Here is an 11,800-nt window from a genome sequence, read left to right on the forward strand (position 1 = left end):
GGCTCTTAGCTCCCCCCTGGGTTTCCAATCACTGTCAGTGGCAGGGGGCTTCTTCCTGCTTTCCCTTTCGCCTCCCTGCATTGTGCCTACATATGCAAATTAACCGCCATCTTTGTTGGCGGTTAACCGCCATCTTAGTTGGCAGTTAATTTGCATATCACCCTGATTAGCCAATGAAAAGGGTAGCGGTCGTACGCTAATTACCATGTTTCTCTTTTATTAGATTAGATAAGTTGTACATATACAACTGTACATAAAAGTTGCACACATGGCATAGCTCCTGGTATAAACAGATGATCAATAAAGCCAACTATTATTTATGATGATATTATTCTGGCTACTACTGCTACTACAGGGTAGGACAAAAGTAGGTTTACAGTTGTTCATATGCAAAATAATACAATAATTAAAAAATACAAGAATAAACTTTCATGTACTCACAACTGTAAAACTATTTTTGCCCACCCTGTATTTTTACTGATATTACTACTAATTTCTCCTGTGTAGATTATATACACCCTCTGAAAAAAATCAGCTCAGAACATACAGAAAAAATTCCTATATGTGAAGTAAAGCTTCTTTATTTGTGCTATTTTTCTTTCAATTTCCCCTGTTATAATTTTAAATCTTTCTTTTTATACACTGTGCAGTATCTTGACCACAAAACTTTGATAGAAACTAAAGTTTTTCCCTCTGTGTGAGTATTCTCTCACAGGCTCCTACCATGAGCAGCAGCAGGAGTACTTGAAGGAAATAGCAGAATTTTGAGGAAGGGAGGAAACGTATTTAGTTGGGATGTTTAGAGGACTGCATGGAAACAACGGAATAAGTAAGCTTTAGGTAGGAGGTGGGGAAAGGAAAGGACATTTTTGGAAAAGCAATTTAAAGCAGGAAAGTTTGTTTAGGTAACAATGGACAAGTCTGACTATATGAACAATGGAGGGAGACTGCTAGGAAGACAGGTGAAGAATCAGATGATGGATGGAACTGACTGCTACATGAAGAATTGAGGAGTCTTTGGATGCTTAGTACATCTTAACTTACTGAAAGCTTGTTTATAACTCTTTGAATGCAGAGACTCTACCAAATGACAGAGAAAGAACGAGTACATATTCACACTGTACACTTTGTAGTATGTAAATGATACCCTGATAAAGTCAATTTTTAAAATTTCAACAGGAAAATCAAGAATGCTCCCTTTACTGACAATCCCCCTACCATGTTTCCATGGTTCTATGGTGAAATGCATTCAAAGCCAAGCAGCCATAATTATTTATAAAAAATCTAATGTTCTCTCTACTTCTAGTTTGTCTAATCACATCTATCCTGCAGATCACTGCCAAATAATCTTCCAAAAGAATCCTTGTGAATTAGCTGTATCATCTGCTTTAGGCAAGTAAAAATGCTTCCCACAGCCTTTCCTCCAATAAAGAATTAACCTGTCTTTAAGATCTTCTACAATTTGAGCTCAATCGACTGTTTTGGTCTTTTTCACTATTTTCTATCATAGATATATATCTTCAAACTCCTCTAGTCCTCTTTTCCTAAGCATAGTTACTTTGTATGTTTCCAGTTTCCATGCCTATCCTTCAAGGTATTCAGTCCAAATGATATATTCCTTTGCACCTTATCTACCTACACTTCAAAATCTAGTTCAAATGCTAACCTTAAGCATGGAGTCTTTTCTGAAGGCCCTTTCAGGTATATTGGGTCTTTTTCATTCTTCAAACTTTACTGAAGTCTGTGCATATACCAGTAAGCTAAAATGCCATTCTTTATGTCATTAATAAGGGAATACTTGTCTTTGAGGAACTCACATTATCTATACCCACACATATATAACTGACTACAAATCATACAGAACAAGCTATCAATAGGCATATTTAGCATATAGTAATCGCTCAACAAATACTTGTTCAAAGAACTATTATTTGCATATTAGGAATATCCCAAAACTCATCTATATATATAAAAGCCTAAGCAACCGTTAGCACCAGATGACCGGATGACCAGCTGGTAGCTATGATGCGCACCGACCAACAAGGGGCAGACGCTCAATGCAGGAGCTGCCCCTGGTGGAAAGGGCATTCCCACAGCCAACCTCCCACAGCTGGCAAACTCCCTGCAGTCCCTCCCCATGGCCAGCTGGCCGGCTGGCCCTGATCGGCCGCTACTGGGACTGGGCGAGACGACCCGGTAAGCCCCAATCACCGGCAGGCCAAGGGATCCCACCCATGCACGAATTTGTGCACCGGGCCTCTAGTTCACATATAAGTATGCAAATAAGATGGTAGTCTTTATAGATTTTTTTAAAAAAGGAAATTTTACCTTTTCAGTTGTAAGAGGTTTTGCAGGCTTTTCTGGTTCCTTTTCTCTCTTTTTCTCTTCTTTTTTTTTTTCCTTTTCTTTCTAAAACACAGCCCAAAGTTTTGCTAAGTTTACTTTTTAAAAATTGTCAGCTCTTAACACATTTTATTAGTTTGAGTTGTCATTTGAGAAAGGTACAAATTTTCAATGATGACAATATCTGGTGATACTGAAATATAAAAGTAAAGAGCAAATTCATATTCTCAATGAGGTTATATATTGATGAATAAAAAACATCTTTTCTTGGCCCTCAGAGTTAGATCAGTTGGTTAGAGTGTCATCCCGATACTGCAAGGTTGCAGGTCCAATCTGCGGTCAGGATACATAGAAGAAGCAACCAATGAATTCATAAATTAGTGGAACAATAAATCAATGTCCCCCTCTCTCTCATATCAATAAAAAAAATTTTTTTTAACAATATAATTTCTTGCCCAGCTGGTATTGCTCAGTAGTTGAGCACTGACCTATGAACCAGGAGGTCAAAGTTCAATTCTGGTCAGATAGGGGGTATGCAGGAGGCAGCCAATCAATGATTCTCACTCATATTGTTTCTATCTCTACCTCTCCCTTCCTCTCTGAAATCAATAAAAATATATATTTCTTAAAAATATATCTTTTCTTAAAAAAACTAAAATGGAGGTGAGACTTGATATTTTAGAATTTGTGTAATTAAACAAATGAGACCTCTATTCAATAAAGTCTCACTGCATCTTTACAAAAGCTTCCTAATAGCACCATAAAGTTCAAAATTGAATAAGAAAAAATAAACTAACTGATGAATACAATTCCTATCTCACAGATAAAGGCAGATTATAACATGTAAATATAAAGGGGAAAGGTACAGTACAATCACTTTTTAAGATGTCACAAAATATTTTCAGTCTATCACTACAGTATTGTGATTTTTAAAATGGCAAACACAATTATTTTCTCGTGGAAAATAAAAGGTAAATATAGGTACAGTATTTTGGGACCAGAGCCAGCTTACTAGTTAGTGTATTCCAACAGTCAAGGTAAACTATAATGGTATCATGATGTTCACAATTTGCAATTTCAAGATGGATGAAACAGGATATAATATTAAAAACTTAAGGACTACAAACATGCCAAAAAGAGGAAAATGAAATAAAAATTAACATGGATAAATGTTGAGAAGATCATGTTAAGTGAAAGAAATAAAGTTAAAAACCATATGCTTTCACTCATATGTGGGATATAAAACTGAAAGCAACAAATAAACAAGAAAAACAAAAACTCATAGACACAGACAACAGTATGGTGGTTACCAAAGGGAAGGGAGGTGGGGGAGTAAAAAGGATATATTATGGGGGTCAAATATATGAAAATGGTAGATTTGACTTTGGGAGGTGGACACGCTACAATATACAGATGATGTATCATAAAATTGTACACTTCAAATCTATGTAATCTTATTAACCAATACATTTAATTCAAAAAAAATCCTAAAAAAAAATAAAGATTAAACAAAGAGTATTATTCATAGGCATTACAGAGGAGAGAGATGTGTAGAAACCTAGAATTGAATGACTACTGCAACTGGGTACTGATCTAACCTTAGTTTCCTAGTAGTAGACACAAAAATATAAACTGATGAACCCAGGTAAAGCAGAATAATAATCACACAAAAGTTAGTCTAAATGCCTAAAGGTTGAGTTTGCACCTGTGCCTTTAAAATGGTGTTTGACACACCGCTTTCAACAAAAGAATTTTTGCTATTTGTAAATCAGAAAAGGTAATACTGGCAATTACTAGGCTATAACATAAGAGATATAATAAAAGTTCCCATGGGCCAGTTAATATAATAAGCACCTTATTTTCTAATTTAATTTTTATAATAACTGTCTGGAAAAAAACTCATTATTGCTGTTTTACAAACAAAGAAACAAAATCTTAGGAAAGTAAGGCACAAAGCAACACAGCTAATCAATGGTAGGGTCATGGGACAACAGAGACCAAACTCTCAAGTCTCACTACTCAGTGTCATCCAGTGGAGCATTGTTCTTTAGTATCATTCTTCCTTACAACAGCCAACATTTACTGATCCCTTATCATATGCTAAACACTACTTTGACTCACTTAATCCTAACTTTATGAGGTAAATAACAGTATCCCTGCTTTCTAAGTGTAAAATAAATGAGATGTGCAAAAATTCTTTATCTATATATCTATATATATAAAAGCCTAAGTGACCATTCAACTGTTTGACTGGTAGCTATGACACACACTGACCACCAGGGGGCAGATGCTCAATGCACAGACATGGAAACATGGAACAGACTAATGAATCACAGAGGGAAAAGGGGAAGGGGGAGGGCAGGAAGAGATTAACCAAAGATCTTATATGCATACTACAGGCCCGGTGCACAGATTCGTGCACCAGGGGGGTCCCTCAGCCTGGCCTGTGGGAATCGGGGCCAGAGGGCGCAGGCCAGGCTGAGGGACCCCACCAGTGCACAAATCTGTGCACCGGGCCTCTAGTATATTATAGAATGCTTTTCCTTCCTTCCCCCCCTTCCAGTTGGCTCATTCCTCTGAACTGAAAGACCTGTATATCCAACCACCTACTTAGACACCTGGATGTTCCACAGTCATCTCATAGTCAACAGATACAACTTTTAATTTATCTCCCTTTTCTCTTCTCAAACCTGTTCCTCCTCCTCAGCTTCTATCCTTTTCTCACTCAATATCATCATCATCTACTAAAATGCTCAAGACAGAAACTGGTTGGGGGTTAATGGGGGGGGGGGAATGAGGACACATTTGTAATACCTTAACTAATATGAAAAAAAAAGACAGAAACTGGGAGTCATAAATCTTCCCAAAGTACCTCCGTATTCCATCGATTACTAATTCCCACAGATTCTATCTTCTCAAGATCTCTTAAAACCATGAAAAAAAAGACAGAAACTGGGAGTCATCAAATCTTCCCAAAGTACCTCCATATTCCCACAGATTCTATCTTCTCAAGATCTCTTAAAACTATAGTTTCCTTTTCATTCCCTCAGCCTCCATTTTAGCACATGCTCCCATCATTTTATTCATGGGTTATAACAGGTTCTCAGCCTTTTCCACACCCATCAACACAAAATTTACTCTCCACAGAAACAGTGGAGCTGTGTTATGACATAAAAATCAGATCCGGTTACCCCTTTTATCCTTAGAACTTATTAAAGTGCCAGAGCCTTCGGAATGAACATCAATTACCTTCAGCAGGCTCACAAGAAGACTCCTCTCTGACTTCTGTCCCTATCCTATGCATGTTCCAGCCATGTCATTTTATTTGCAAATCCCCAAACATTCCACTTTGCTGACAGATTTTTCCCCCACAAGATGCTTTCTCTACTTGGAATGTACTCTCATCCTTGTAGCTAATGTTTATTAAGAGTTTAAGATGCATCAAAAGTATGACTCCTGTATTAACTGCAGCACAATGAATGCATGTCAATCACAGCACACATTATATTGTATTAGAAACCTGTAAAGTTACCTAGCTATCTATTTTTCACCATTGGACTACAAGCTCCTTGAGGTCAGGGGCCATATCTTATTTGCCTGTGTATCCTCCAGGTCTAGTGGACCACTTATCAAGGTGTAGACACAGAAAAAGTGTTAATTCAAACAATGTCTCAAATGAATTCATGATAACAAATGAAAAAAGTAGAGTAAAATTTTTTTAAACCTCAAATACGTGTAGGGATGGATTTAAAAATCCATAACGGGGTAGCATCATGTACCCTTAACCACTGCTACCCCAAACACAGTCTAAAAATTATCATTGATTATTGTACACTCATGATTCTATACTACATACATGACTGTTACAAATGCTTAAAAAAAACATTAACTGTCTTCAAGTGATTATAACAACAGAATCATAGAAACAAAACATTTTAATCAGATTTTACTAATATATCAAAGATTTCAACAGCCACTATTAAAAACGTTAAGTATAAGGCAGTAATGGAAACAAAAGAAGGTTAATTCCTTCTTAAATACTGAGATATACCTATGGTACAAATAAATCAGTGATTTTTTAATTAAATATAGATTAAAGCCCTTTAATCCTACCTGTGGCATAGGAAAATATTCTAGAAATAGTTATATTTAACATATTTAATACTGAAGACCATACAAAATTTAAACAACTATTACAGCACTCCAAATTATGTATGGCATAATGAGAAAGGAAGTTCATTTACCACTGAACACTACATAATGTACCTGGCTAAAATACTAGCATACCTCCAATTTGCTTTTCTCAACTGCAGCTTGTAGAGAAGGAGAGGCTACCAAAGGCTGAAGGGGAGCATCAGAGGAAGAAATCTGTGGAATCAGATGAAAAGTCAGGAGAGAAAAAACAAAAAGAAGGTAATCAGAACTGATAGGTACAGGAAAGAAACAAACAAAAAACCCCATGTATTTCTAAGATACAGAAGTACTTAGGAGTATGTTAACAAAGGAAAATAATGCATCAAGAAGAATGTATTGCTTTTTTTTAATTTCCACATAAAATTTCTTAAAATATTTATTACAGGATAGTGCATGATTAAAAATGTATTTCACTAGGATATAAAATTTATTAAAACCAGGTCATACTGAAAGTATTTAAAAAATAATTAAGCTTTGCCTGGGATTCAATTTTAGTCAATATTTACTATTGAAATACTAATGTATGAAGACATATTGTTCCAAGTAGCAAGAAGGTAGAAATGAGTTTGTGTGTTTTTTAACTTATAGTAACTGTTTTAAGAATGGAAAATAAACCAGATCTGAAGTAGGGGAAATTAAAGTTTTAATCTACTGTTTAAGAAAACAGGAGAAAAAAAAAAAGGCCAGGATATGGAAAAAAGTGGATTAATGCAATATAACAGCAAAGCAGCAGATAGACTTATAAAGCAATTTATACACTTCCTTCTTTAAGATCACATACAAACACAATTTCCAAAGCTGTACTTGCTGAATTACCCCAGAGCCTTATGAGACAGTTATATATGCAGCAGAGACAATTTATACATGAAAAAAGGATTTCATCTAAAAGCTTTCTCACACATGTTCCTACTGAATTTCTATATATATGTAGTTGATCACTTTAATGGAAACATTATCTTCCTGCTCTCTTTACTGCAAAAATATAACTGAAATATATTTACAAAATGTGTAGATCTTTGGAGCCATAAAACTGACATCTCTCTATTACCCAATCACATCAATAGTGCCTATGAGGAATTTAAAAATTAAAGGTACTACTATAGAAAGGTTATTATGTAATGTCAAAATAACATTATGAGATGACAAATCCTCATTCAATCTGCTTAAGTTAGTTATAGCTGCAATTCCTGAATCACAATCCGAATTAATAAACCTCAGGGTTATTTTTTCCTTACACATTGTTGTAATTGTGCAAACCAGACATTTAGTGACTACTAATGGAAATTACACATAGAAGAAAATGTTTAAGAAATCAAACAGCATCTTGAAAGATGGCTTCAAAGCTGGTTTTCCCACTGGAAATTTATTTGCAAAAAATATTTAATCACTACTTTATGCAGAAAACAAGAGATTAAAAAAGCACATAAAAACACTTAAGATGATAACCTATCATAAAGACCTTTTTGACCATGCCCTGGCTGGAATAGCTCATCGGTTATAGGGTCTGAGGTTCAATTTCTAGTCAAGGATTGCAGGTACAATCCCCATCCCCGTCAGGGCACATGCTTTCTCACACTGATGCCTTTCTCTCTCTCTCTACCTCTCTCCCACCACCCTTCCACTCTCTCTAAAGTAAAAGTCAATGGACAAAATGTCCTCAGGTGAGGATTGACAACCAAAAAAAGACCTTTTTGCCCAAATTCATGTAAAGCTGGATATAAAAATATATGAGGGCCCTAGCCGGTTGCTCAGTGGCTAGAGCATTGAACTGCAGACCGAAGAGTCGTGGATTCAATTCTGGTCAAGGACACAGGTGACAAAAATATCCTATATAATAAAGCAGTAATATGCAAATTGACCATCACATCCTCACACAAGATGACCACCCCCATGTGGGCACAAGATGGCCGGCAGGGGAGGGCAGTTGTGGGCAATCAGGCCAGCAGGGGAGGGCAGTTAGGGGTGACCAGGCATGCAGGGGAGGGCAGTTGGAGGCAACCAGGCTGGCAGGGGAGGGCAGTTCGGGGCAACCAGGCCAGCAGGAGAGGGCAGTTCAGGGCAACCGGGATGGCAGGGGAGGGCAGTTGGGGGCGACCGGGCCTGCAGGTAATGACAAAGACACTGATGTTGAAGATACATGTGAAGACTTTGAATAATCATTGCAATACTAGAGGCCTGATGCATGAAATCTCTTATGATGTGCTCTTCATATATAAATTTGATGTTATTTTGCTGACTGCTGATATCACAAATTTTTTAAACATCAAATGAAAATATTTGCTTATATTCTGTGGCATATTATTAAATACTAGAGGCAACCACTGAGCAACCAGCTAGGGCCCTATCTACAGGCAGTCAGACATCCCCCAAGGGGTTTCAGATTGGAGAGGGTGCAGGCTGGGCTGAGGGACACCCCCCCCCAGCACAGCGCACGAATTTTGTGCACCGGGCCTCTAGTGTGTATATATATATGGAACAGGAGCATTTAGTATGCTGAGGGTTAATTCAAGATAATTAACACTGGAACTAACTATATAATGTAATTCCTAGTAATATATAAGATTAGTTACTTGCAAATCTATTGCCATGAAAGAGAAAGAAATAATTTAATCTTACTAGGATATAAACTTAAAAAAATCACCTTGCTTATTAATGATGAGACATAAATACATTATATCTTGGGTTAAACGTGAGTTTTGTGAACTCTTCTGAATTTTCATTACATTAATAATATAAACTCAATTTATTTTGTTCATTAGATTCCACATATGAGTGAGATCATGTGATACTTATCTTTCTTTGATTGGCTTATTTCCTTAGCGTAATACTCTCCAGATCCAAAATAAACTAATGAACAAAATAGATCCAGAGACATAGAACCATGAACAGACTGATGAATTTCAGAGGGGGGGCGGGGGGGCAATGGAGTGGGAGGAGAGACTAACCAGGGAACTTATATGCATATATACCTAGCCCATGGACACAGATAATAGTGTGGCAGAGGCTTGGCAGGGACAGGTACGCAGAGGAGGGGGGTCAATGGAGGGGAAAAAACAAAGCGGAAATCTGTAATACTTTCAACGATAAAGATAAATTGTTTAAAATAAACAATAAAATAATATAAACTCAAGAGTATAAAATCTTTTACCTTGGATTTTTATTTTCGAAACTATAAAAATTGTAAAAAAATCATAGAATATCTCTATGAACTTCACTAATATTCACCAAAACTTAACAGTGTACCATGTTTGTCGCACCCCCCACCCCTGCTCCCTTCTCCTGTATCTCAGCTGCTAGGCTTCACTGAGCCAATTAAAAATGAGTTACATGTATGCAAAGAACATTTGATGGTTGCCAGATGGGAGGGGAACTTAGGGATGAGTGAAAAAGGGGAACCGATTAAGATGTACAAATTGCCAGTTATAAAAAGTCACAGGGATGTAAAGTACAGCATAGGGAATAAAGTCAACAACACTGAAATAACTATGCATGGAGTCAGATCGATTCTAAACTTATTGGGTAATCGCTTCATAAGATATGTAAATATCTAATCACTATGATATACTAGTACACCTGAAATAATATTGCATGTCAACAGTAACTAAAATTTTTTAAATTAAAAACACTGAGTTAGATACCTCAAAAATGGCTCTAGTAATGACAAAGACACTGATGTTGAAGATACATGTGAAGACTTTGAATAATCATTGCAATACTAGAGGCCTGATGCATGAAATCTCTTATGATGTGCTCTTCATATATAAATTTGATGTTATTTTGCTGACTGCTGATATCACAATTACTTTCAACATCAAATGAAAGTATTTGCTTATATTCTGTGGCATATTATTAAATACTAGAGGCTCAGTACACGAAATTAGTGCACTGCAGGGAAGGGGTCCCTCAGCCCAGCCTGCACCCTCTCGCAGTCCAGGAGCCCTCGGGGGATGTCCGACTGACAGCTTAAGGGAGTGGGCCTAAGCCGTCAGTCAAACATCCTTACTGATGCCATGGAGGTGAAAGAGGCTCCCACCGCCAATGCTGCACTCGTCAGCCATGAGCCCAGCTGCTGGCTGAGCAGCGCTCCCCCTGTGGGAGCACACTGACCACCAGGAGGCAGCTCCTGTGTTGAGCATCTGCCCCCTGGTGGTCAGTGAGCATCATAGCGACCAGTCATTCCACCATTGGGCTGAATGCAAGAGGGTGCAGGCCAGGCCAAGGGACCCCAACAGTGCACGATTGGGGCCGGGGAGGAATACAGTAGGTTGGCCAGCCAGGGAGGGACCACAGGAGAGCTCCAGGATGTGTCCAGCCCGTCTCGCTCAGTCCCAATCGGTCAGACCCTAGCCATGGTCAGTGCACGTCATAGCGACTAGTCGACCTGTCAACTGTCTTGCCCCCTGGTGGTCAGTGCACATCATAGCGAGCAGTTAAGCGGCCTTAGCATATCACTAGCATATTACGCTTTGATTGGTTGAACGGATGACCAGACACTTAGCGGCCTTAGCATATCATTAGCATATTACGCTTTGATTGGTTGAACGGATGACCAGATACTTAGCATATTAGGCTTTTATTATATAGGATAGCATAGATGACAGTGAGAGAAAACAGTATTTCATCATTAATAGAATTTATGTTAGGTTATTTTTAGGTGTGTTTGTATAATTAATTGCTATATCAATATTCTGAATAGAAAAAATAAAAATGACTTATAGATATCATGACACTTGATCCCTAAATATTTTATTCCAAAATACATCTGTTATGATGAAGAATTTCTCTTAACTAAGTATTATACCATTATCACACCTGAGGGGGGAAAAAACAATTCCATAACAACAGCTATCATTTAAAGGTAAAACCATTTTCATATACATTACTATATAAAAGTAATTTCCAAATTGTTCTCATGAAAAAAAAATATTATAAATATAGATTTAATTTAAAAGTTTGAAGGGGTGGGGGGAGGTAGAAGAGGGCATAGAGAGGATAAAAGGTAATGGAAAGAGACTTGACTTGGGATGGTGAACAATACAGACACAATACACTATACAAATGATGTATTATAGAACTGTACACCTGAAACATATATAATTTTATTAACTGTCATTCCAATAAATTTTTTTAAAGTTTAGAATATTAAAAAGAATGTATAATGTAAAAAAGCAGTATTCTATATAATAAAAGGCTAATATGCAAATCGACCGAAGGCAGAACGACCAGTCGCTATGACGTGCACTGACCACCAAGGGGCAGATGC

At 37.2% G+C, this 11,800-nt stretch overlaps 1 protein-coding gene across 8 annotated transcripts in view; it reads right to left on the minus strand.

The window, feature by feature from the left end:
* The window catches only part of SMAP1 (small ArfGAP 1), an 87,448-nt gene that overhangs the window by 37,706 nt on the left and 37,942 nt on the right, over positions 1–11,800 (minus strand). For 5 of the 8 annotated variants that reach the window (XM_014547348.1, XM_014547356.1, XM_014547354.1 and 2 more), the window contains 2 exons: positions 6,631–6,711; positions 2,329–2,409 (listed from right to left, as the gene is read on the minus strand). The exons of 1 other annotated variant lie outside the window; for it this stretch is intronic. In XM_014547348.1, coding sequence (XP_014402834.1) covers positions 2,329–2,409; positions 6,631–6,711 — 162 coding nt within the window. The remainder of the gene's footprint in view (positions 1–2,328; positions 2,410–6,630; positions 6,712–11,800) is intronic. 2 more of the 8 variants (XM_014547349.1, XM_014547350.1) reach the window with 2 other exon arrangements.

This window comes from Myotis brandtii, unplaced genomic scaffold (genome assembly GCF_000412655.1).
Source record: "Myotis brandtii unplaced genomic scaffold, ASM41265v1 scaffold471, whole genome shotgun sequence".
Classification (NCBI taxonomy): domain Eukaryota; kingdom Metazoa; phylum Chordata; class Mammalia; order Chiroptera; family Vespertilionidae; genus Myotis; species Myotis brandtii.